General features: G+C 42.9%; 2 protein-coding genes across 5 annotated transcripts; one reads left to right on the top strand and one right to left on the bottom strand.

Moving 5' to 3' along the window:
* Window positions 1-2,072: 2,072 nt before the first annotated feature.
* On the top strand, window positions 2,073-8,005 carry MCTS1 (MCTS1 re-initiation and release factor). Its single transcript, XM_088151751.1, has 6 exons — window positions 2,073-2,304; window positions 3,080-3,232; window positions 3,568-3,665; window positions 5,025-5,158; window positions 5,949-6,016; window positions 7,792-8,005. Exons 1-6 carry the CDS (start codon window positions 2,294-2,296, stop codon window positions 7,871-7,873), a joined length of 546 nt encoding a protein of 181 aa, XP_088007877.1. The 5' UTR covers window positions 2,073-2,293; the 3' UTR covers window positions 7,874-8,005.
* A 2,062-nt stretch (window positions 8,006-10,067) lies between these two features.
* On the bottom strand, window positions 10,068-12,978 carry C1GALT1C1 (C1GALT1 specific chaperone 1). Of its 4 annotated transcripts, none has more exons than XM_025171824.2 (3): window positions 12,904-12,978; window positions 11,747-11,868; window positions 10,068-11,358 (listed from the first exon to the last, which is right to left on the bottom strand). In XM_025171824.2, the coding sequence occupies exon 3, from the start codon at window positions 11,351-11,353 to the stop codon at window positions 10,403-10,405; it is 951 nt and encodes a 316-aa protein (XP_025027592.1). In that variant the 5' UTR covers window positions 11,354-11,358; window positions 11,747-11,868; window positions 12,904-12,978; the 3' UTR covers window positions 10,068-10,402. The 4 variants fall into 4 exon arrangements, with proteins under 4 accessions (XP_025027592.1, XP_088007876.1, XP_088007874.1 ...); XM_088151750.1 differs by having other exon boundaries at window positions 11,801-11,868; window positions 12,904-12,960; XM_088151748.1 differs by lacking the exon at window positions 12,904-12,978 and adding an exon at window positions 12,224-12,407.
* Between the last annotated feature and the right edge of the window lie 10,047 nt (window positions 12,979-23,025).

The raw sequence follows: 23,025 nt of genomic DNA, 5'->3' as shown, positions 1-23,025 counted from the left end.
ATTCAAAACATTCTTTTTAAAATAAAAGTTGCAAAGTCAACTATGAATATTTTTACTAATATTATTTATTGACTTATCCATCCTTGTGAGCACCTTTTTCTTACGATGGAGATAAAAACAATAATCTTATGCAACAGTGATAATCTAACTTTTGACTAGATTTTTGCTACTACTTAACAACTTTCCCCAGTTTAAAAAGGAATTATATTACATTTTATAATTGTGATTACCAGCATTCAGGTGCTGGTATCTAAGAGAGTGGATCTTCCTGTGAAACTATTCCCTGCAGTCTTATATAACAAATAGATATATTTTACTAATAGAAGAGAATCTGTATAGCTCAAGGCTGAACTATGGCGTCGTTGGTGTTCTCTGAGCTTGGTTGTTTACTTCCAGACATTTTGTTACCTGACTAGGTAACTTCTTCAGTTTATAAACAGGGAGCAAACTCCACACTCATTAGCACTGATGATGCTACCTATGCTTTATCCTATATCATCTTTTCATCAGTGCATTCAAATATATCTCAGATCTGTGTATAGAAATTGTTTGAAGTGTAGTAGGTAAAACTGAACTTGGAATTAAAAGTAACCCTCAAGGTTCTGGCAGAATGCATAAAGATAATCAGATTCTTTAATGATGGTAGGCGGGGGGCATGAGATAGTGGCATAATTTGATTATCAACAGCTAAGAAAAATCCATTAAATTGTAATGTTCAGAAATCTAACAGTGGTTGGAATATTGATTTTTTCCCCATTACCATTTATCAATTTATTTCTAATTTCTAATTGAGTTAAGTAAATTCTGCAAAGGATTGTAGAATCATATTTTGTGTTACCCTTGTCCAATCCACTGGATTAAAGACATGTCTTTATCTTAGACAGTTTTGCAGTGTTAGTGTTAATATTTTGTAGTATTAAGGGCCATAGACCTACAAACACTACAACTTGTAATAAATAGGTATTATGTGGTCATGAGTGATCTTACATCAGACCTGACATTTATTTGTGGAGTATCATGTAACTTTTCCAAAACTAAGAAATTTTTCTAAAGCTGCATGTGACTGAAAAAAGCATGAATACAGTGAACTTTCAGGTACTTAAGGAAGCATATATAGTTTCCTAGCTAAAGAAATAGCATTAAATCAGCATAGCCAGCAATCTTTCTATGAAAAACATAATCACCAAATTGAAATAGAAATATTTTTGGGATCCAGAAAGTGGAGAGTCAAATATCTCATAGTTTTATAAGCTGGGGGAACATAACTAATCAACTTTGCATCCTCAACAAACCTAAATGTACTTATTAGTGGGACTAGAAACAAGTTCTTTACGGCTGATTTCAGGGCTAAAGTCAATGCCTTCTGGCCTTAGGTAACCAGGTCCCAACCTAATCAGGGCTTTAAAGATTAAAACTTTGGAAATGGAAGCAAATAGCAGCTAGTACCATTGATACCAACTAATATCGCAGTGCATTAAGCCATGGCTTAGCCAAAGATCCCTGAATAAGCCGTAATTGGTCTGGAGTTCTGCAATACTCTGCCGCCCACTGTAGCTTGCAAACCACAGTGGCCGGGTGGACGCAGTGCTGTCAAAACCTTGTGAATTATATTTAGTATGTTGGATGCCTCCAGTCTGTAAAGCGCCTGCAGTGACTGATGGCGAATGGGTGGCTTTGGGGGCGGCCAAAGCCAAGGACCGAGTCTCCATCGTCCTGGGTAAGCTGGCCATTTGAATGTCTCTCTAATGAAAGCTGCGCTTGGACTTAGATTCCAGTTGTCCTATCAGATGCCCGGTAAACTGGATGCACCTTAAAAGGAACATTGGGGATCAAGTCGAGAGGCAGTATACACCTATGGGTCGCAAAGGCATGCTGGGAATATATGTTTAAAGCCCAGTCCATTTATTTCTCCATTTTTTTCGCAGAAGCCCTTTAGACAGGGACAAGCAGAGGAGGCCTAGCTCGATGCGTCTCCATAGTAACGGCCGCTCCGGCCTGAGGCGCCTGCTCAGCCTTCCATGGCGCGCGGCCTGCCGGGAATGGTAGTTTCGAGGCGCACGGGACTCGCCCTTTCCGAGGTCGGGCGCTGCGTTCGCTCGGCGCAGGCGGTTTGCGACAGCCGTAAAGCACCCCCGCGTTCCCTATCCGGTGGGGGCAGAAGAGAAGGAAGGGCCGGGAGGCCTTGCGTGAGCGCGCGAGGAGGGACGACGCGGGAGCCCGGGGTGCCAGTCCCCACCCGCCCCAGCCCTCGCTCCGCCCGGTCTCGCGGGGACCAGCGCCCCGTCGCCCCAGGATGTTCAAGAAGTGAGTGGGGAGGCGCGCGGGAAGGAGCTCCGGGGGAAGGCGGGCGAGAGCGCGGCGCGGGGGACCTGGGAGGGCCGCCCAGACGGCGGGGACTACAGCTCCCATCATCGCGGCCCGCCCGGCTGCGAGGGGAGGGGTAGGCCCAGACGCGTGGAGGGCGCCTCACTGGCTTCGTTAAATAGCAATAATAATAGCAATAATAATAGCAGTAATAATAATACAACTCACTGGCTTCGAATGATAATGATATATTAAGTTTATATGCCACCCAACTCCCTGGGCGATGCAGGTTCCTGGAAGTTGGTTGAAAGCGGGGTGGGGGGGGGAGCCACATCCATACAGGAAACAAACTCTTTATCACTTCCCTTGATAGCACTGCTGCCCGTTTTCGACCCTTCTAAGGAGTTCAAAATAGCATAGGCCACCCCCCTCCAGTTTGCTTCCCCAGATATGTTGGGTTCACACGGCCGTAAGTTTGGGGACGTTGGGGACTGCAGGTGTACAAATCTTGGGGAAATCCAGAATACCTCATTTTAATATATTTGTCTTTGCGATGTACCCCTGGAGTCCTGAACGGATATATCCAAAGAATAGTGTGAGAAAAATAGATGGGTTTTTTTTGTGTGCTTTCGAGTCAGTGTTGCCTCCTGGCCTGGACTAGTCACTGCAGTTTTGTTGGCCAAGAAATATATGCATAAACACATTATAAATGGATGAGGAAGTAAGGAATTGTGGACCAAAGGCTGTTTCTAACATTATATTATTCGTTTGTCAGATTTGATGAAAAAGAGAATGTATCAAACTGCATCCAGTTGAAAACATCTGTTATTAAAGGCATTAAGAATCAACTGATAGATCAGTTTCCGGGTATTGAACCATGGCTAAATCAAATTATGCCAAAGAAAGACCCTGTTAAGATAGTACGATGGTAAGTTCATTCTTTCCTCCTGGTTCTTCACATTGTTTTTTTGTATTGTTAATATTTGGGTGTGAGTTCCTAAACTAAATAAACTGCCATTGTGCTAGTCAAACTGTTTTCAGTCAAACGCCTAAATATTTCCAAGATATTTAAACTTCTGGAGGCTACCAGGATATTCATATTTAATGGGAACACTAATCCTGGAGAGCTGTTTTGTCTCTTATCCAGATGATTAGATGCACAATTTGAAAGATATAAATTTTTCTCTTTCATGAATATTCTAAATGGTATTAGAAACACTTCTTATTAAAAAACATCACAAGTTTTTATTTGGTATATTTCAGTCATGAACATATAGAAATTCTCACGGTAAATGGTGAACTGCTGTTCTTCAGACAAAGGGAAGGGCCCTTTTATCCCACACTGAGGTTACTACATAAATGTAAGTATTTTGGGGGAAAAATGGTTGTGGATTGGACAGAAATCAAAAGATGGACAAATCTGAGACTAATAAAACTTACATGTTTAATTTGTTATATTGAAAAGAAATTCACAAGTGTTTAGTAGAAGAACAGAACTGGGCAGCCAATATACTATAGAAAGAGTGTAATATGTATGTACATTCTCTGCAGTATTTTTTTGCTCTCTCCATGCAGTGCGCCTCTTTCCACTGCGCAATCTGACATTTTTCCTATATCAACCTGAATTGTCTGATTTTTTTGGTCTTAAGAGACAAAAGGCATTATGCTGTTCTGGTTATGATCTTTTCTTCTTTATTTTCTGTTCATCCCATTCTGAATTTACACATTTTGTCTTTTGTTTCCCTCCCATCTGTATTTTATTAACTTCAATCTTTCTAGCTTTTTTCTCTCTCTCACATGCAGGGGTATGTAAATATATATGTAAAAATGTTCTGGTCTAGAAAAGCAAGATTCATCCAGAGGTTTTTGTTTTTGTGCCGCTGGTCTGTTCCCATTTGCTGTTCTTTAACTCTTTTATTCCGTTGTAAGCAGCTCATTCCTTGTTTTCCATATACACAGGACTGACAAATTGCCTATCTTTCAGTATGACTTTAGTATGTTTATACATTAAATAAGCACAGAGAAATTCAAAATCAGCAAGACCATTGGAGCAAAATGGAAGGAATTTTAAACTGGGCAAAAAGAATATAATACTTAATCTTCAAAGCCCCATACAGTTTAAGGCCAGGGTATTCTGAACATGTCTTAATTCCATACTGACTGTTCCAAGTCACCAGGAGAGACCATTCTTTATATTCTTCTGTCTGAAAGGCTTAAGAGGGTGACTTTTCAGCATGAATTTCTCTGTGTTAGCATTCTACTAGGAATTTTTTTCCTGGAATTATTCACCTATGCTTCAAAATGGGCTGTTCCATTTTGGCTGATGGATTGTGGGGGGCAGGGCCTGCTTTTTGGCAACTGGGTTTACAATTTTATTTTGTTAATCCAGGAAGCTCCTTTTGAAGGAAAAAAAAATCAAATTGAAAAGCGGCATAGCTGGATGTAGATTTCTTCAAGATGGACTGATATTTTTTAAGTGCATTAAATATCTCCCTAATCAGAACACCATTCAGAAGGAAGTTTTGGAATGTTGTGTTTTGAAGGCCTACGAGAAAGATTAGAGAAGTTGTTAGGGATCTAGTTTTTCTTTCCCACTTCATGTATCTGGAAAGGAGTTGCCTGCTGGTGTAAGCTAAATGAACAATGTTTTAGATGTTCTGATACTCTATTAAACCCAGTTGCTGCTGTATCTACTCTATTAACTTTTTTCCACTCTGTAGATCCATTCATTCTACCACATCAACAAGTTGATAAAGGAGCCATTAAATTTGTACTTAGTGGAGCAAATATAATGTGTCCTGGCCTGACGTCTCCAGGAGCTAAACTTTATCCTGCTGCTGCTGATACGATTGTGGTATCCTTGGATAGGCACCGTCTATTGGTCACAATGGCTGTTTTCAGAACGTGATAGAACTTAAAGCAGCTTGGATCATTAATTTGATGGATTACCAGCCTTGGAAATAAGGAATCGAAACTATCACAGAGAGCCTTCTTAACTATTTGCTGAAACTTACGGTTATATTTAAAATAATGTTTTCTTAAGTGCTTTGATTTCAAGGCAGCATTTGGAAATTCTTATTTTGCGGCTGCTAGATACCTCTCTAATGTCATTGTAAGAATTAGGGATGAATGTGAACTAGTTTATCATAACGTAGGCATAATGCCCATGAGTGTCTATGACTTTTTTTGTAGCGGTCTGCCTTGTCTTCTAACAGTGACTTAGTTTCCCTGAATATTTAGTGTTTGTAGTTCAGTTTGGTGATAGCTTTTTCAGGATAGGCAATTGCTGATTAGCTGACAATTGAAAAGGGCCCAGTGGACTAAGACCGTAGTGCCAAAAGTAAGCAGTTAGGAGGGGGACTGGATATAGCTCTCACTGGTAACCTATCCCAAAGACCAGTGAAAAAAATGCCATGCGTGAGAGACACTGCAGTCTCATATTGTGATAAGCACTAATATAGCTTATTTGGACTTTTTTTGCTTAATGTAATATGTGAATGGGAGTCAGTGAATCAAGTGTGATTTGCTTTAGCCTGCTAGAGATTTAATTTTGATGACTGTTTCTTCCTGTTAGTAGTTTACCTGCTGATGTAATGATTTTAAATTACTACATACAAGATATTTTCCTTAGCAGACTGTTACAGGCAATAATGGCAGAAGGAAAGCAACATGCACTATGCGTTGGAGTCATGAAGATATCAGCAGATGATATGTGAGTCTTACTTTTAAAAGGAAAATCTCATTCCTCTTTAACATTGTTCTCCCATATCCAATGAGGAGTTAACACTGCAAAGAACTAAACTCTTCAGACTTCTTCTAAACTGAATCTGCCAGTTTTTGCAGATGGCATGTTCTCCAGACAGTTTGAATAGGTAACAAGTAAGGGTCTATCTGTCAAGGTTGGCCTGGAGTCCAGAGAAACGTTATTGCTATAACGATTTGTCCTACTTAATGTATTTTTATTCCGACTCCCTTCTTAAGAGCATAAGAAAGCAGCTGTTTTCTCTCCCTCATCTTCATTTTATCCTCCCAATACTTTTCTGAACTTGGTGGCCCAGAGCCGTCCAATGAACCTGAGAGATGGATAGACTTGAAGCCTGTTGATCCTTTCACTGCTGCACTGTGTGGCTTTCTAGATAAGGAATTAGCCACAGGAGGCTGTGGTGAGAAATCTGTGGCTCCTCTTTCACTAGCAAACCAAAGGCAAACAAGTAACCTAAAAGAAAAAGCAGCATTCGCGGTATTAGATTTGAGGGCACAGCTGATAGGGAAAGACTGCCTCACCATCGTCCCCCTCAGTTTCTGGTCAAGTTTGTAGATTTGGCACTGCATAACACCAGCCTTTAGTGTAAGGATGTAGCAAGGGTGCCCTGGAGGCTACAGGTGGCTGTGACCATCCTCTTAAATTTTTTAAAAATATATTTATTACACTTAAAAATGTTGCAATTAGACTTTCTTCAAAAACACTGGCTCTTAGTTTGTAGTATTACATATAAACTAACTATTGTATTACAGCTGTATAAAAATTGATACTGATTTAAAGAAGAAACCTAACCTGCTGCTGTCGCTATTCTTTTTGTGACCCTTTGGAATGGATGGGGCCAACTCTGGGTGGTTTGGGAAGCTTTAAAGTGGGTGCTTTAAGCCATGCACACACTGACAGATTTTATTTTAGCCTGTAAAACTGAACCCTCCACTCAGAGTGGTCTGTGGCCTCACTCACTTAGCCTTTGACTAGCCTTCCAGGGAACAAAAATTGGACATCCCGTTTTAGTGTTGCCTTTATTTACAAGAATGCCAGAAGGTCTCACCTAGGACTAAGTCAGTGTACTAATTAAAAAAAAAAAGTTCTGTGGGGGTGCTCAGGGTATGCTCTCAAATACACTCACTGGCCCCAAAAGGATCTCTCAGCTCTACCACCAAGGAAATAAAATATAGTTAGTACTTTGCATTATTTAAAGGTTCTGAGATGGTAGCTTTGCCCAGATAGGATGGACTTTCATCACCATCATCCTGGCTAGGGAGAAGGGGAGCTGAAATAATGTCTAGAGAATGCTACGTGAGGAATGTTGATTTAACTGCCTGCTGGGGAATTCTGGGAGTTGAAGTCCACCAATCTGGAAGTCGCTAAGGTTGTAAAACCCTGGCCTAGATGGACTGTGGTTCCTGCCTTTGTGAGCTTTGAAAAGGGCAAGTGACATGGGGTGATTGGGGGACATTATTAAACTTTTTTCTTCTTCTCTTCAGTACTTGCATATATTTTTTAAAAAGGTTGAAAAGAAGTCCAGGATTTTTCTAATGCCAAGATCAGTAGGCTGATTAATGTACCAGAGGAAGGCACAAAGTCTTCTCAATTTAGCTTTCATCTGTTGGTTATAAACACATCCTAATTTGGGGAATAGCTTCTGCCCATTTACATTCTAAGAACCTGTTAGCCAGAGCAGAAAACTGATCTCTCCTTGTTTTTTCCACCTCTCCCTTCCTCAGAGAGAAAGTCAACAAAGGGATTGGCATTGAAAATATTCACTATTTAAATGATGGCCTTTGGCACATGAAGACATACAAGTGAAAACAGCAGGAAGTATGTGACTTGCTTCCTGCCAGCGTGGACTACTCTGTAATTCTGTTTTTAAATGTGTACCTGAATGTACAAATTTATTTTGTTCCGTGGCTATGCTAAATAAATCAAGTGAATGCTGAAGTCCTGTTAGCTTTTTAAAATAAATATATTTCAGCTGATTTTAGAAAACAAAAGGTGAGATGGCTTCAGTGATTATAAGCTGAGAAGGGGAGATTTAGGATAAACAGTTCTATCTTCTTCTCTGTTGATGAGCAAGTGGTGTACAGAAATGGTGGCTGTATGCCATCCGCTTAAAAGAAATTCATCACTTGCAGTGTCGCCCGCTTTGTCTCAGAGATGCAGTTATAGTAACAGGCTGCGTAGTATCTTTCTCTTGTGAGAGTAACTCTTCTAGATAACACTAATGTGCCTTGATAGGGTAGAGCTGGAAGTTCTCCCCATGAGCTAACTTTCAGAGGCTGCATTCCCAAATACAGTAGAATAGTACCAGATAGTTGTCCAGAATTCACCTGTCTTTCTAGAGGAATGAAAGCACCCCCCCCCCAAAACTCTTGAGTACTGTCTGAGCAAGTTGAATAAAAGCAGACAGCAACTTAGCACTAAAGCAACTTCTCAATTTGAACTGCAAACAGGAAAAAAAAAAAAGTTAAAAAGTTGTTGCTAGGATGATGTCAATTTCTTTAAAAAAGAATGCACTGTCTTTTGAGTAAAATGTCTGCATTGGAAAATATTTTATTTATTTATTGGATTTCTCCCCCGCCCATCTCCCCTACAATAGGGGACTTTTACAGTGAGGTTAATTTGCTCTTGAAGTGTTGTAGAAATGTGTATCTCATTTAAGTTACTTCCAAACTGTACTTTCTATTGGTTGAAAGCACTTTGTGCATAAAAATAATAAAATCCCCAGTTCTTTGCCGAGAACTCCAGTAGGGTATTTATAAAGTTGTTGGCCAAGGGAATCAGAATATTTTTCCATATTCAGACACTGTTGTCTTGCTAGTAGCAGCAAACAGAACATTAGATCAAGGTAAAGATTCTATCTGTCATCTTAACAATTGGGAGCCAGAATTTCAGGAGGCCAAATCATTCCTGAGTGAAAGGTTGAAACCCATTTTTAGAGATAGAATGAATTGCAGACCTTCCTTGCAAAGTCAGGTCTGAAAATTGTCAAAAGAAATTGGAAAGCTGCCACAATAATTTGAGAGCAAAACAATGACGTCCCTAAGACTCCATATCGCATATTACCCCAACTGCATCAGATTAAAAGATTTTTCAATATTAATATGGTCCTTTCTAAAAAAAATGTTTACTGCAGCATAGAAGTGATGCTTGAAATTTATTCAATCCTATATTTGTTGCCCGGACAGAAAAGATTAGGAAGTTCAGAAGTAATATAGCTTATAGTTACTATCCAAAAGAAAAAGGCTTTAGTAGACATGTTCCAGATTTTAAGATTCACTTAAGCTAGGTTTTCACATCATCCTAAAGCCTGTTTTGGCTTGCTAAATAAGTCACAATGAATGAGTTTACAAGTAGCCCCCAGTTTAAGAAAGAGGTCCATCCCTAAGGTCTGTCAAGTCAAATTTGTACATAAGCCGGAACAGTATTATTGTATAATACTGTATGAGTAGTATTGTGTAATTAACTTGAACCATTGCATATTTAACTTGAATTTTGCTATAATAGGCTCTCTTCTTAACTGTGCATCATCCTTAAAGTGGGTGTTCTTTAACTGGGGACTACCTGTGCTTGCACTAAGCCAAAAATCATGGTTGACCTAGTGCAGTGACTAGGTTTACATAACATGCTATGCTAAAACTAAACCACGTTATGATTAGTGTGATTAGAGAAGCCAACTGTAAAATAGGAAGCAATTCTAGATAAAAGCTGACAGCCAGATGACAACCATGACTATTTACAGCAAGGTTTTTCAAAATGAGACCAACCTTCCTAATCAAGGGAACAGCATCATTTTAATAGAATATATTGCCTTTTCTATCTCAGTTTAATGCTCTAAAGCAGCCTTCTCCAAGATGGTATTGTCCAAATACGTTGAACTACAGTAGCTATTATTCCCTTGCCACAAATGCTGAAAAAGAATGAGGGGTGGTTAGCCAAGCATACCTGAAACACAACAGGTTCAGGAAGGCTGAATTAAAAAACAGAAGACACAGAATCCCCCCCAACTGCAAAAATAGATTTAATTTACAGTAGATTAATTTTGATTTTAAATATTTACATACCCGCTACGCAATTGTCAACAAAGAAATCTTCAAACTTTTTTTTTTTTTTTGAGATGACATTCACATTTGTATAAAAGGGTTTGTCAGTTTTAAAAAGAGGGCCCCCTCCCCTTTTCCCCCCGGTAAAGATTACAAAACCAGATTGTGCAAAAAAAGGAGCTAACACCAATACTAATAAATGCAAATTTTGAACCACCCTGAATACATGCTGTTTGCCAAGGGACACTACATGTTAAGACGACGTGTGTTGAGGGCAAGTTTTGTGCCACCCTCTTCAGTCATTATCCGAGCCTGGAGGAGGTAGGAAAGCTAAGGCATCGTTGAAAGTATGGCCGTATGCTCTGAGTCTGTAGACACCGTACATCATTACATGCATGTGATTAGGCTGCAGGCCACTGAATGTGATGGCCATATCTGAACAGCAACCTTCCACCACCTCCTGTGCGTGATTACCCATTGCTTCTTTAATCAGAGTGCCCACTGACTTGGTGTTGAAAACATCTTTTTTTTCAGAATCTTCTGCATTTTCAGCATGCACCCCAGTGTATTTTAAGCATATTGCTAACTGTTTATCTTCTGAAAGTTTCCAAATCATGCCCCCGCGTTCAGGACACTTATCTGGATCCTCAAAAACTCTGTACAGTCGCCGCAATGACTCAACACTCAAGACGATTCCTCCCCCACCGTTCACATACTGCAGATCTCCTGAAGTCTCGGTCTGGCCTGTGTAAAATGGCTGAGAGGGGTCTTGCTTCAGCAAGAAGTACTTTAGGTTTTCAATAATGGCAAAGGTGCTGGGGTGGGCGAGGAAGTACCAGTTGTAGTTGTCTCTATAATTCTCATATGCATGTTTGTACGCTTTGCGCATCATTGTCCACATGTTATCCGTGTTGAGCACAACCGAGTCGAAGACTTTGATGTTCTCAGAACTGTAGAATTCGGCCTTGTCGCAATGCTTGCTCCAGGTTTCTTTCACAGCTGCCCAGTGTCCCAGATCCTTCGGTTTGACAAGGATGATGCAGTAGACACGGATGCTCTGCGTCAGCTCCAGGCGCTTGTCTTCAGAGAGGTTGAGAATGTCCTCCTTTTTGGGGGCTTGGAGGTGTCGATGCTCGTGAGATTTTGTATTGTGACCCATCTTAATATGTCCCAGAAGGGTAACCAAGATGCAGCAGATTCCTCCAAGCACCATGCCCTTTACGAAGGAGCCACCTTCGGAAATCATGATTCCTAGATATTATAGGGAGCGGGGAGAATGTAGATTATTAAATGAACATTCAACAGGTTCCTTGTCTGGGCGTTTTACCAACTATAGCTTCTGAACACAAGAGACAGTGGTGTGAGTTCACACAGCATGCTAAGCTAAAATTTTGCAAATCCAGGCTATTGGATTTAGTAAATCATGGTTTGTTAACACCACAATGGGTAAGAGTCCTGTGCAAACACAGCCGCTGTGGGATTTACTAGTAACAGATTACAGTATATGGCAGAGACAATTATGGATGGATTTGCATCATCCTAAGGCAAAACTGAACAAGCTACATATTTAGTTGAATAAACTGCAACGTACTGGGTGTGTGTAACACACTAAGCTATAAGTCATAATGGCTGTACTCACAGAAGCTCAGCCAAAAGCAAGCATATATGTTCTAGCACATCATGTGAACTAGACCTCAGAATATAGAATGGGGGTCCAGGAGAAACTATGACGTCAGGAGTAGAATCTTCCAATACAGAACTCTGGTGGAGAAAAACAATTTAAGTTGGAGATTAGGGGACCACAACTCTTTAAACAAGCTTTTTTCCCACCTCGAATACATCCACAAGAAATCTGAAATAATTTCTGTTTCCAGTAAGCAGAGCTTATTATATAGTCTGAACACAGCAAACCGTGATTAGCTAAGCTTTAAACAAGCATGGTTTTACAGTGGATTATTTGATAGTGACTCTTGTCAAGGCTAACCAAGTTCAGGCAGCACTGCAAATGGCAGTTCACACAATGTAAAAACAAAGCCCCGCAAACCCAATTGGAGCTAGTCTCAGAAAGTAAACCTGCGGCTGATCAGGCAAAAGGGAATTTAGGCTGCAACCATACCGTATTTTATATTCCTTTCCTGCATTCACGGCAGGAAAAGGCCAGAGGAGCTGCTCCACCTGAGGTCGGACTCTGATTAAAGGCCTTGGGACACCTGGCATTTTTTTCAATAGGAGCGAATGTGGGTTGAACTGTGGAGGCCTTGGGGTTCTCTGAGCTTGGCTGTTTTCTTGCAAACGTTTCGTTACCCGGCTAGGTAACATCTAGGTAATAATAAGTAAGTAAACAATAATAATAAAGTAAGGTAATAGGTAAGGAAACATTTGCAAGAAAACAGCCAAGCTCAGAGAACCCCAAGGACTCCACATTGTTTTCAGTCTACACTCCCATCGCCTCCCCAATTTGGGAATGGCAGCTTTCAGGTTAGGGGCATGAAAGAGGATAAACGACTTCTCGCTTTCTGGCTGGCGGTGGGGACGAGCGTCCAAGACTCTTCCTCCTGGGAACGGAGACCGCAGGACGGAATCAAGAACGCCGCGGGCTTCTGACCCGCCCTCCCGATGGGAAGCGCCGTAGAGCCTCCATGTGCCGAGGCAGTCTCTCTCTGAACCCCAGACGCGCAGGGGAAAGCCGGTGCTGGGCTAAGGGGAGATGGAGGGGGTCGGGGGAAGCTCCCACAGAGATCCAGCAGCCCCCTCCCACCCCCAGCCCGCCTCGTCAACAACAACGCCGCCGCTCACCTCCTCGCCTGCAAGAGAATCCGGATCTACTTCCGCTCTCTCTATGGCGGAACCTCCGTCTCCTCTGGCCACGCCTCCTCCTGGCGGGCGGGGCAAGGAGGAAGAAGCGCGACGTCTCCTCTGGCCACGCCTCCTCCTGGCGGGCGGGGCAAAGAGGAAGAAGCGCCGCGTCGCTTCTGGCCACGCCTCCTCCTGGCGGGCGGGGCAGAGGAAGAAGCGCCGCGTCTCCTCTGGCCGCGCCTCCTCCTGTATATATGAGATATATGTATGAGTCTGTCCTTTTTTTAAAGACTTTTTAAAATCGCTTTATTTTTTTTATAAATAACTCAAGGCGGCGAACATGCCTAACGCTCCGTCTTCCTCCTGTTTTCCTCACAACAACAACCCTGTGAGGTGAGTTGGGCTAGACCCACGTGGCCCTCCTTTCCGAGAGGCTTTCCTAGAGACCAGGGAGAAAAATCAAGGGAACTGCAGTCAGCACTTCCGGCGCTCACTCGACCGCCGGCGTAGGGGAGAGGGAAGGCGACCCAGGTGTAGCGGCGGCGTCTTTCAAAACGCGCGGCCATTCCTTTAGGGGAATCCACCCAAACAGAGCAGCGTCCCCAGAGCTGCTTATGAGATGGCTTAAGGTTGGGAGAAAGATGCTGGCTCTCGCCTTCTGGCGTCCCAGCTGTTCTTAAATGCAGAGCGTGGAGAAGTGGTCATCTTCCCCCACTTGCAGTCCATTGGTAATCGGAAGTGTATATAAGCTTCTTTAGATCCATCGCCCTTAGGAGGAACCTCTTGCCGCGAGGCTCTCCTCTTCGGGCACATTGGCGCATGCGTCATTATGGGGGTTTTGCTTATTGGTGAGTCTTTTTCTCGCCCTCTGCGGGGTTACCATGGAAATATTCAGCATCACTAACCTCAGCCTGTTGTCCTTAAAAATCCCCAACAGGGGTGTGTGTGTGTGTGTGTGTGTGTGTGTGTGTGTGTATATATATATATATATATATGTATGTATGTATATATATATATATATATATTTTAACCCTTCACATACAAGGCTGCATAATCTTGGGGATGAGTTCCTTCCTCTACGTCAGGGTTTCTCAACCTTGGCAGCTTTCAGACGGGTGGACTTCAACTCCCAGAATTCCCCAGCCAGCCTTGCTGGCTGGGGAATTCTGGGAGTTGAAATCCACCCGTCTGAAAGTTGCCAAGGTTGAGAAACCCTGCTCTACATAGAAATTCACCCTGTTCTGGGGTTCTCTGAGCATGGACAGAATTCTTTCCTACCAAGTTGAAATTTACATAGCACTAGGCATCTGTGAGCATGTCTAGAGTTCTCACCAAGCAGGATGATCACTTTTAAAGAGAACACAAACACACACACACACTTATTTCTATGGGCAAAGCCTTCAAAACTATTAGCTAGTTTTAAAACCAGGCATAGCTGTCCATCAGCAACCAGCTGTCTTGTGGCTGTTATGGAAACGGAGTTGGGCCTGATTTGTCCTTGGATGGAGGACTCTCAAGAAAGCCCAGGGGAGAGTAGGCTAGATAAAAAAGTTGCAAAACTGGATCATGGTCTCTGTTTGTTTGTTCTGACTGCCTTTTATCGTATTATGTAAGCCATAATCGATAAGAGTCGGCTGGAGTCAGGCAGCCTCTAATTCAGAGTTCCCCAAGGTGGTCAGTATTGACCCCCAAGGGTCAATGGGACTATCCAAGGTGGCCAATAAATGGCTGGGGGCCAATAGGCCGTCGATAAATGATGGAAAGTCGATGGGGGTCAGTTAATCTTTTGGGGTCTCCAGAGCTCCAAGCCAGTCCCTAGTCCTGAAGGTCAAGTGGCTAGTGGCGAGACAGCGTCACCCAGGGTTGGATGGTCAGCCACCCGCGAGAGCAGCCTTGAGTTGTCTTTATTATTATTACACATGACAACGTGAAATCACAGCTGCCAGTTCTTTAGCTGGTGTTGACCTTCATTCACATTGAGTTCTTCCCAAGAGCCAAGGAGGTTGTAATGTATCGTCATTACTTATTATTGTTGGTCGCACAGTCAGCCAGATGTTTAGACTGGATTTGGCATTTTTGTCCACCCATCGAGTCCTTCCCAAGGACCTGGGAAAGGCAGATGTTGTTGTTTGATGGTGCTAAAGGTATCGTTGCAGGATGGAAGCTGTTCCAAGTAAAGCTCCTTTTGCAGTTGACTGATGGTGATTTTGTCAATGCTGATGGTCTTCAAGTGGTGCTCCAGATTATTATTATTTTATTTTTGTTGGTCGCACAGCCAGATGTTTAGACTGGATTTGGCATTTTTGTCCACCCATCGAGTCCTTCCCAAGGACCTGGGAAAGGCAGATGTTGTTGTTTGATGGTGCTAAAGGTATCGTTGCAGGATGGAAGCTGTTCCAAGTAAAGCTCCTTTTGCAGTTGACTGATGATGATTTTGTCAATGCTGATGGTCTTCAAGTGGTGCTCCAGATTATTATTATTTTATTTTTGTTGGTCGCACAGCCAGATGTTTAGACTGGATTTGGCATTTTTATCCACCGATTGGATCCTTCCCAAGGACCTGGGATAGGCAGATGTTGTTTGATGGTGTTAAAGCTATCGCATTATTATTATTATTTGTAGTAGTATTTATTAAATTATTTTCATATAATGAATGTTTGGGAGTTGATGAACAATCTGAAACTTCATGAAGGGGTCGAACAGCTGAAGTTTGGGGACCCCTCCTCTAAATCTAAGAAAACAAACACATCCTGGAAGAATGCAGGGTCAGACCCCTTCTCCATTGGGCCAAGAAGGCAATGTGATCATGTCCAGAAGCCCTCGGGAATTGGGCTTAGCTTGATGGAGGTTACTTGATTGCAAAGAGGTGGCTCCCTCGATGCCTCTGGACCTGTAGCCTTTCCAAAGCAACCCGGGGAGTCTGCAGGATGTGGTCCAAATAGTCAAGATGGCAGCCATAATGGTGCGATTGAAGCCCTTTATTTTTTATGCGCGTTGCCTCCTTTGGTCAAAGTTACTCATAGCATGACCTTTTTGTGTCTCTCTTTCCTTTCCAGCTGATAAAATGACTGGTTAAAAAAGATTTTATATATGCATCTAGGCTATGATATGTTTCTTACACACAGTAGGGACTGAGACCATCCATCCTTTGTTGTTGTCGTTGTTGTTCAGTTGTTAAGTCGTGTCCAACTCTTCGTGACCCCATGAACCACATCGCGCCAGGCCTTCCTGTCCTTCACTGCCTCCCTGAGTTTGCTCAGTCTCATGCTCATGGCTTCAGTGATGCTATCTAACCATCTCATCCTCTGCCGTCCTCTTCTCCTTTTGCCTTCCATCTTTTCCAGCATCAGGGTCCTTTCCAAAGAGTCCTCTCTTCGCATTAGGTGACCAAAGTATCTGAGCTTGAGCTTCATTATCAATCCTTCCAATGGGCAATCAGGGTTGATTTCCTTTAAGATTGACTGGTTTGACCTCCTAGCAGTCCAGGGGACTCTTAAGAGTCTTCTCCAGCACCACAGTTCAAAGGCATCAATTCTTCGGCGCTCAGCCTTTATGGTCCAGCTCTCACAGCCATATATTACTACTGGAAATTTCACCCTCATCAAGAGGCTCTTTAGTTCTTCTTCACTTTCTGCCATTAGGGTGGTATCATCTGCATATCTGAGGTTGTTGATGTTTCTCCCTGCAATCTTAATTCCGGCTTGTGATTCTTCCAGCCTGGCATTTCTCACGATGTACTCTGCATATAAGTTAAATAAGCAGGGTGACAGAATACATCCTTGTCGTATACCATCCTTGCCTTTCTACAAATCATTTCGCTCCATAGCTTCCATGAAAAATCTTGTCTGGTTTGGTGCCTTCCAGATGTGTTGGTCTATACCTGCAGGCTGCAATCACTGTGCTGTATGGGGGTGATGGTAGTTGTAGTCTAGTATAGCTGGAGATTGGAGAAGGCTGTACTGGGTTTTTATGAAGGATAAAGGGGAATGAATGAAGGGAAAGACGAAATGACAGATTGCCATCTTGTGGCCAAAAAGAAAGAAAGAAAGATTGTTGCTTTTTTTTTTTTTGCTGTTGAATCTGTTTTTCCAAGGAATGATTCCTCCTCCTCCTCCTCCTCCTCCTCCTCCTCCTCCTCCTCCTCCTCCTCCTCCTCCTCCTCCTCCTCGTCATTAAACAAAAGGACATTATATGGTAATTGTAATAAAAGTAATAAACACTCCTTGTAAGTTTTCAGTCTAAAAGGGCTGATGGTAAACAGGAATCAAAAATCCCACAAGGTAAATAAACGGCAAAAGCAAAGCAGCAGAATCCAATGAAACCAGGTGAAACCCTGGTTTTTCAGGCTAACCTGAAAGGAGGCCTTAGTTGCTGCATTTTGACAGTGAGAGGAGAGGGAGGGGAAGACCCCGCAGGATTTTCACAATGCAAATAGCTTTAGGGACGGTGGGTTTGCGGTGTTGTGTTGGGTGTCTGCATTCAGTCTTGCTTCCGGCAGCTAAATGTCTTTGCTTGGCTCGCTCCTCAGTTGTGAAAAGAAAAAACAGCCCCCCTGCGTACACTTCCATTCACGCTCCTGGTTCTTTGAATGCGAGGGGGCTATTTTTGAATGCACTCGAGCGGGGGCGTCAGGCTGCACACTGTTTCCCCGCCAGAGAACGCCAAGGGCTGCCAAGAGCTGCCAATGGCGGCGATCAGATCCTGCTGGCCCGGGGTCAGCTCCGAAAGGGTGCGTTATACATTTCCTGCTCTGCATCACCAAGCCCATATTTCAAGTTCCACTTCAGCAGCTGTTGAGTGTGGAACAGGATGCTGGGAACAGTTTCCAATGAGTTGCAACTTACTGCTTCAGCAAATTGTTTTCCTGCCGGTGCTCAAACTAGCCTTCATGTCCTTGACAGAATGATAAATTCAGCAACAGATTCCACACGTCAGTCCAATAGATTTTTTCTCCCCGGCCCTTGATCAGGACAAAAAACACCACGGGAGAACATTGCAATCCTAGCCTGGCTGACTCAGAACGGCATCCCGTTCCATTCTGCTTCTGTAACCCCTTGCTGATGAAGGGGCTGAGTGCTGCTGCCCCCAAACACTTTGCCTGAAACCACCATTTCAGTTTCTCTAACTCAGAGTAACCTGAGGATTGGGTTGGGATCCCAAAACTTTTTATTTCTAGTTCCCTGACTATCGCCCCTCCACCTCCCCAACCAGTGGGTAGCATAGACTCTGGGAGGGAGAAACACCATAAAAAAATGTAGGGTTTTTTTCCAGCCGGCATCTGTCACCCTATTGATTGCCAGGGTTGATTCCGCTGATCAAGGCTAGGTGGGTGTCTTCCTTCTCCCTCACTGCTCCATGGGCATCCCTTCCAAAGATGTGTGCTCGGTGGAAGAGGACGACGTCCCAGATTATAAGGAATGCGCTGATCTCCCGTAATATCTGCTCAACCAGTTCCATCTGGCAGGGTTGGCGCGCTCCAGGTTCCATTGATTAAACAATGCCGCCTATCGGGGCTCTGGAAGCGCGCCTTCCTTGTCGCAGTGCCTGCCCTCTGGAATGAGGTTCCTCCCAAGATTTGAACGGCTCCCACCCTGCTGGTGTTTCAAAGAGCCTTAAAGACCTGGTTCTTCACCCAGGCCTTTGGAGAGGATGACCAATGCCCCTTTCTTCCTTTCTGTTCCACTCTGGGTTTATTTTCTTTGCCATCGTTGTTCTTTTGTCTTGGTGCTGTTTTTGTGGTTTTTACCCCCCCCCATTGCTCTTTGTTTTTAAATATTTTAACAATTGTAAACCACCCAGAGTGTCTGGTAGTCGGGCGACATATAAATTTAATAAAGTATTATTATGATCTTTGGCCAAGCGTATATGATAGCCGTGCTCCCCTGCTAGAACCTTATCTGCAGTTCCTAGGGAAGGTGAGAATTATCTGTCCACAAGCTTCACATCTTTCTTGGGTAGCCTGTTAATTTGCAGCTGAGCATGGCACTGCTGCGCCCACCTACAAGTGACTAAATAAGTGGGCAAAGTTACAGTGCTGTCATTCACGTCTCTCGAGTGTCGTAGCCTCTTCCAGTAGCTTGTTTAGGATAGAGATTTGGCTACTTAAAATGTTTTATTCATGCCAGGAAAAAACGAAACAAAACAAAACATCCCCTTCTGGAAAATAGCTTTCCTGAGACAGCAGGAAGATGATCAGTGAGGCCAGTGAGCAGCAGAAGGCTCTAGTGAGCCCTCATCCTTTTACTCTACCAGGTTGCACCAATGTCTCTCCAGGTGCAGAGCACACGGTTCAGGCGAGATTAGGGTTACCAGGTATTTGAACAGGCAAAGGAGGACATGGACAATGGGAAAGGAGGATAAATGGTGGGGAAGGGAGGACACACTAATTGCTTAGGCCACTAATGGCGAACCTATGACACGCGCATCAGGGGTGACACGCCAGCGTTCACCAACACCCGACAGCAACTATTCTCCCTGTTTGAGTTACCAAAGAAACTGAGTTTGTTTTACTCATATTTCATCTTTGTAATTATTTGACGTTTCTTTATATAATACATAGCACCACACATGATTGGACTGTATTTTTTTTTAAATAAATGAATATGTAAAGAATTGTTTCTCTTTTGTTGGGGGGGGGCGGACATGCCAACAGAGTCATTTTCCGAATTTTTCACACGCCAAGCCCAAAAGGTTCGCCATCACTGGCTTAGGCAGACCTCGATGTGCAGAGACCCACGTGAGGCTCTTAGCGTGGAAAACTTTGCAGGCAACCTCTTCTTTCTCCTGCCCAATTAAAGAAACAATTTGGTAGACAGAGATGATGCCTCCAACATGATGGATTTTGCTGTGAGCTCTTGGAAGAGAGGTGGGACATAAATGTAACAGATAAAAGATTTGGCTTTGTTCCAGGTTAATATCGATTTGCTCACAGATAATATATTAAATACTGAGGATATTTTCACACTTCACTCTTGCTGGTTGTTTATGTGGTTGGTCTTGCTCGGCAATCTTTCTGCATGATGGCTTTTATTATAGCCTCATCTTGACTTTCCCATGGTGTTTCTTGGCTCCTGTTCACAAGGTAGTGTGCAAACGTTGTACTGTTAACAGTGCAACATGCAAACTTAACCTGAATAGCAACTCATTAGCAGATGTTCTGGTCTAACCTAACAGGAGGGAGATCAATTATTTTGGGGGATAGGGATCTCTCCTCTGCTTCTATTCTCAACAATCTGGCTTTGAGACAACATGTGTTTTTTTTCCAGTGTTCACCCCAGTTGAGCTTCTTTCCCGAAATTACTTTTCGTGGTGAAAAAGGGAGCCAAGCTTTGGCGGTAGAACTGGGTTATTCTAAAATCTCCCCACGGACTGAAATCAGGATTAGAGAGAAGAACTTGCCAACAGCTTCGAAAAACAGCCCCGTCTCTCCCTTTTCTTGGGAAACCATTTTGTTACTTAACAAGCAGCCGTTGGCAAAAGACGCTTATGGGCCTGTGCAGTAATAAATCACTGAAATATAAAACATGCCGTTGCAGCTGCTGGAGGGCTGATGAGAATCCCATTCAGGAAAATAAATAAATAAATAAATAAATAAAAGAGGCTAGTTGCTTTTTCTAGCTAGAGGAAGAAAGTACACAGAAAGCAATTGGTCCTTTTTTCTTTTTTGGGGGGAAATTCAGATCAATAGATGCATTGATGCAGCAAGGCTTTCTCCCCCTCTTTTCCTTTTTCTTTTATAAGGGAGGGGTACATTGGACAGGTTCCTATTCCAAACAGGGTCAGTGTTTGAAATGAATGAATAGATCAATATTTTCAATCAAGGCAGAAAAAAGAAATCAGTTAAAATAATTGTAGGAGTTATTTCACTATTCGGATTTTCCCGGCTCAGTTCTCTGTACTCTCATTGACTTTGGTGGATCAAACAAAGAAAGCAGAAAGGAAGACATTGACAAAGGGCACTTGAATGAACAGCTCATCTTGTGGCCTCTCAGAGTTTGGCTGAGAAAATTCTGGTTAAGCGAATAGAAAGTAATAAAACTAGTGAGCAAAATGGATTTAAGAAGTGGAGCCCCCTGAATAAAAAGGGAAAGTCATGTATGTCCAATGAATTGATTAAGTTGTGCCATTACAGCAGTTTTGATTGATAAGAAAGATGTGGGACTGTCAGCCCTTCAAGGTAGGGTTAGGGTTAGTCCATCTCTGGAGTTTTGTAAGAAGAGATTGGATAGCCACTTCTTAATGGTGATTTAGTTGGTTTTCCTGCCCACTGCAGTGTCAGACTTTCAAGACAGGCCAGTTCAGGAAACAGACACCAAAGGAAATACTAGAATTCTACTTTATGGATATAGGCTATCTTAACAGACTCTTGGAAACCTGTTAGCGTTTCCCCTTCCCTCCTTGTTATACCAAAGAAAATCAAGGCGAGGCAATTTTGAATTTCTTTCTCACACTTTCCTGTTTTCCTGGCTTAAGCTCATGTTGTATCAATGGTTGCTGCATATTTTCTTCAAGGCCATCTCTGTACTCCTCTACACTTAGGGTTGGATTAGATGATCCTCAGGGATACCTTTCCACTCCACAGTGCTGTGACTGTCCCCAGCTATGGCTGGGGAGGGATGATGAGAGTTACAATCTGGAGGGCACTAGGTCAGGAAGGTGATGTACATAGTATATAGGTTGCTGGGGTGGAGAGATTAAAACAAATAATCGATCTGTCCTATCTATCTAAGTCTCACTTTTCAACAATCTATGTAGCAAGCTTTTTTTGAGATGGAGGGCTAACTGGAGCCACTACTTTTCATAAGATGGATATATTAAGCGGGTGGCCTTTTTAATGAAATCTTCGCTTTGGGGCTTGAGAAATCACTTTGCATTTCTCAGCAGTTCTGAATGAAATATTGATTGATCTTCTTCTTTCTTAGCTGTCTTCTCCTTTTTGGTGAGCTGGTTTCTCCTAAGAGAAGGAGGTTGATTCCCAGACTGAAAGAAAAGAGAGGCCACCAAGGTGTAAACTGGAGACGAGGTCATAGCAGCAGAAAACAATAAATCATTTTCTTGCAAAGCCTTTGAGGTGGGAATCAGGTGGGGAGAATGATGGGGCAATAACCGGACTATTATGGCAGGGTTTCCTGATTCTCAGCTCCAGAGGGGATGAGGGACAAGAAGTGCTGTCATTAAGCTGACCAAGAATAGGGAAGCATTTCCCAAAAAATCAGGTGTCTGGTAGCCCCTTTGCAGACGAATACATTTTATGAACAGGCAGAAGCTTTCCTGGGTGGCTGCTCACTTCTCAAACTTTGCAGTAAATGCTGTCTTCCTTCTCCCTGGTTTAAAGTTGGTGTTACATTTCACTCTTACAGCCTGATGGATATTTCCTTAGTATTTGCAAGAGGACAGTTGACTTAAATGCTCTGTAAGAAGAAGGTGGACTGCTTTACTAGTGGGTGGGATAAAGGACCCATCTCCTTTCTGATGTTAGGCAAAGAGAGTGAATTTGCTATTTACTATTTTCATTTACTATTATTCAGTTGGGTTCAGATAAGTCACAAATTGAGATCCCGTCTACTGCATTTTCTTGCCAGAGGCAGAGAGAGAGATCTTTGTGGCCTGTTCTTCTCTAAGGACCAAATTAATTTATGGACAACCAACTCTTGAGGATGATTCAACTGGTTTCCTGCATGTTGCAGAGGGTTGGGCTAGATCAGTGTTTCTCAACCTTGGCAGCTTTAAGATGGGTGGACTTCAACTCCCAGAATTCCCCAGCCAGCAAGCTGGCTAGGGAATTCTGGGAGTTGAAGTCCACCCATCTTAAAGCTGCCAAGGTTGAGAAACACTGGGCTAGATGATCCTTGCGTCTGTTCCAACTCCCCAATTCTATGATTTAAGAAGAGCAAAATTCATCAGAGATTCAAACTGTCCTCGCTGGATGGTTAAGCCAACCTGTTTATCCTCCAGGATGATCTTACCCAAGGAGGGTTGGGAACATTTTCTGGAGGAAGTGGAGGTTGCTGGAAGAGAAGAAGGTGGCAGAGGACTGGCAGGAAGCTCTCCTTCCAATTTGCAAAGATTGGGAGCAATAGGCAAGCCCATCTGCCACTTCCTTCTCTAAGAAGAATTTTATTC

The sequence above is a fragment of the Python bivittatus genome, unplaced genomic scaffold (genome assembly GCF_059951505.1).
Source record: "Python bivittatus isolate LINGU-HERP-01145 unplaced genomic scaffold, Pbiv_v1 ctg000670_np1212, whole genome shotgun sequence".
NCBI classification, from domain to species: Eukaryota; Metazoa; Chordata; class Lepidosauria; order Squamata; family Pythonidae; genus Python; species Python bivittatus.
Note: the sequence above shows the minus strand (reverse complement) of the source record. Positions and strands in the feature narration are given on the sequence as shown.

What these genes read in the sequence shown, in the direction of transcription:
- MCTS1 (XM_088151751.1), top strand. An exon ending in CCTGTTAAGATAGTACGATG is followed by an intron (nt 3,233 to 3,567) that starts GTAAGTTCATTC and finishes GGTATATTTCAG; the next exon opens with TCATGAACATATAGAAATTC. An exon ending in AAGATATCAGCAGATGATAT is followed by an intron (nt 6,017 to 7,791) that starts GTGAGTCTTACT and finishes TCCCTTCCTCAG; the next exon opens with AGAGAAAGTCAACAAAGGGA.
- C1GALT1C1 (XM_025171824.2), bottom strand. Translation starts at nt 11,353, where the DNA reads ATGATTTCCGAAGGTGGCTCCTTCGTAAAGGGCATGGTGCTTGGAGGA.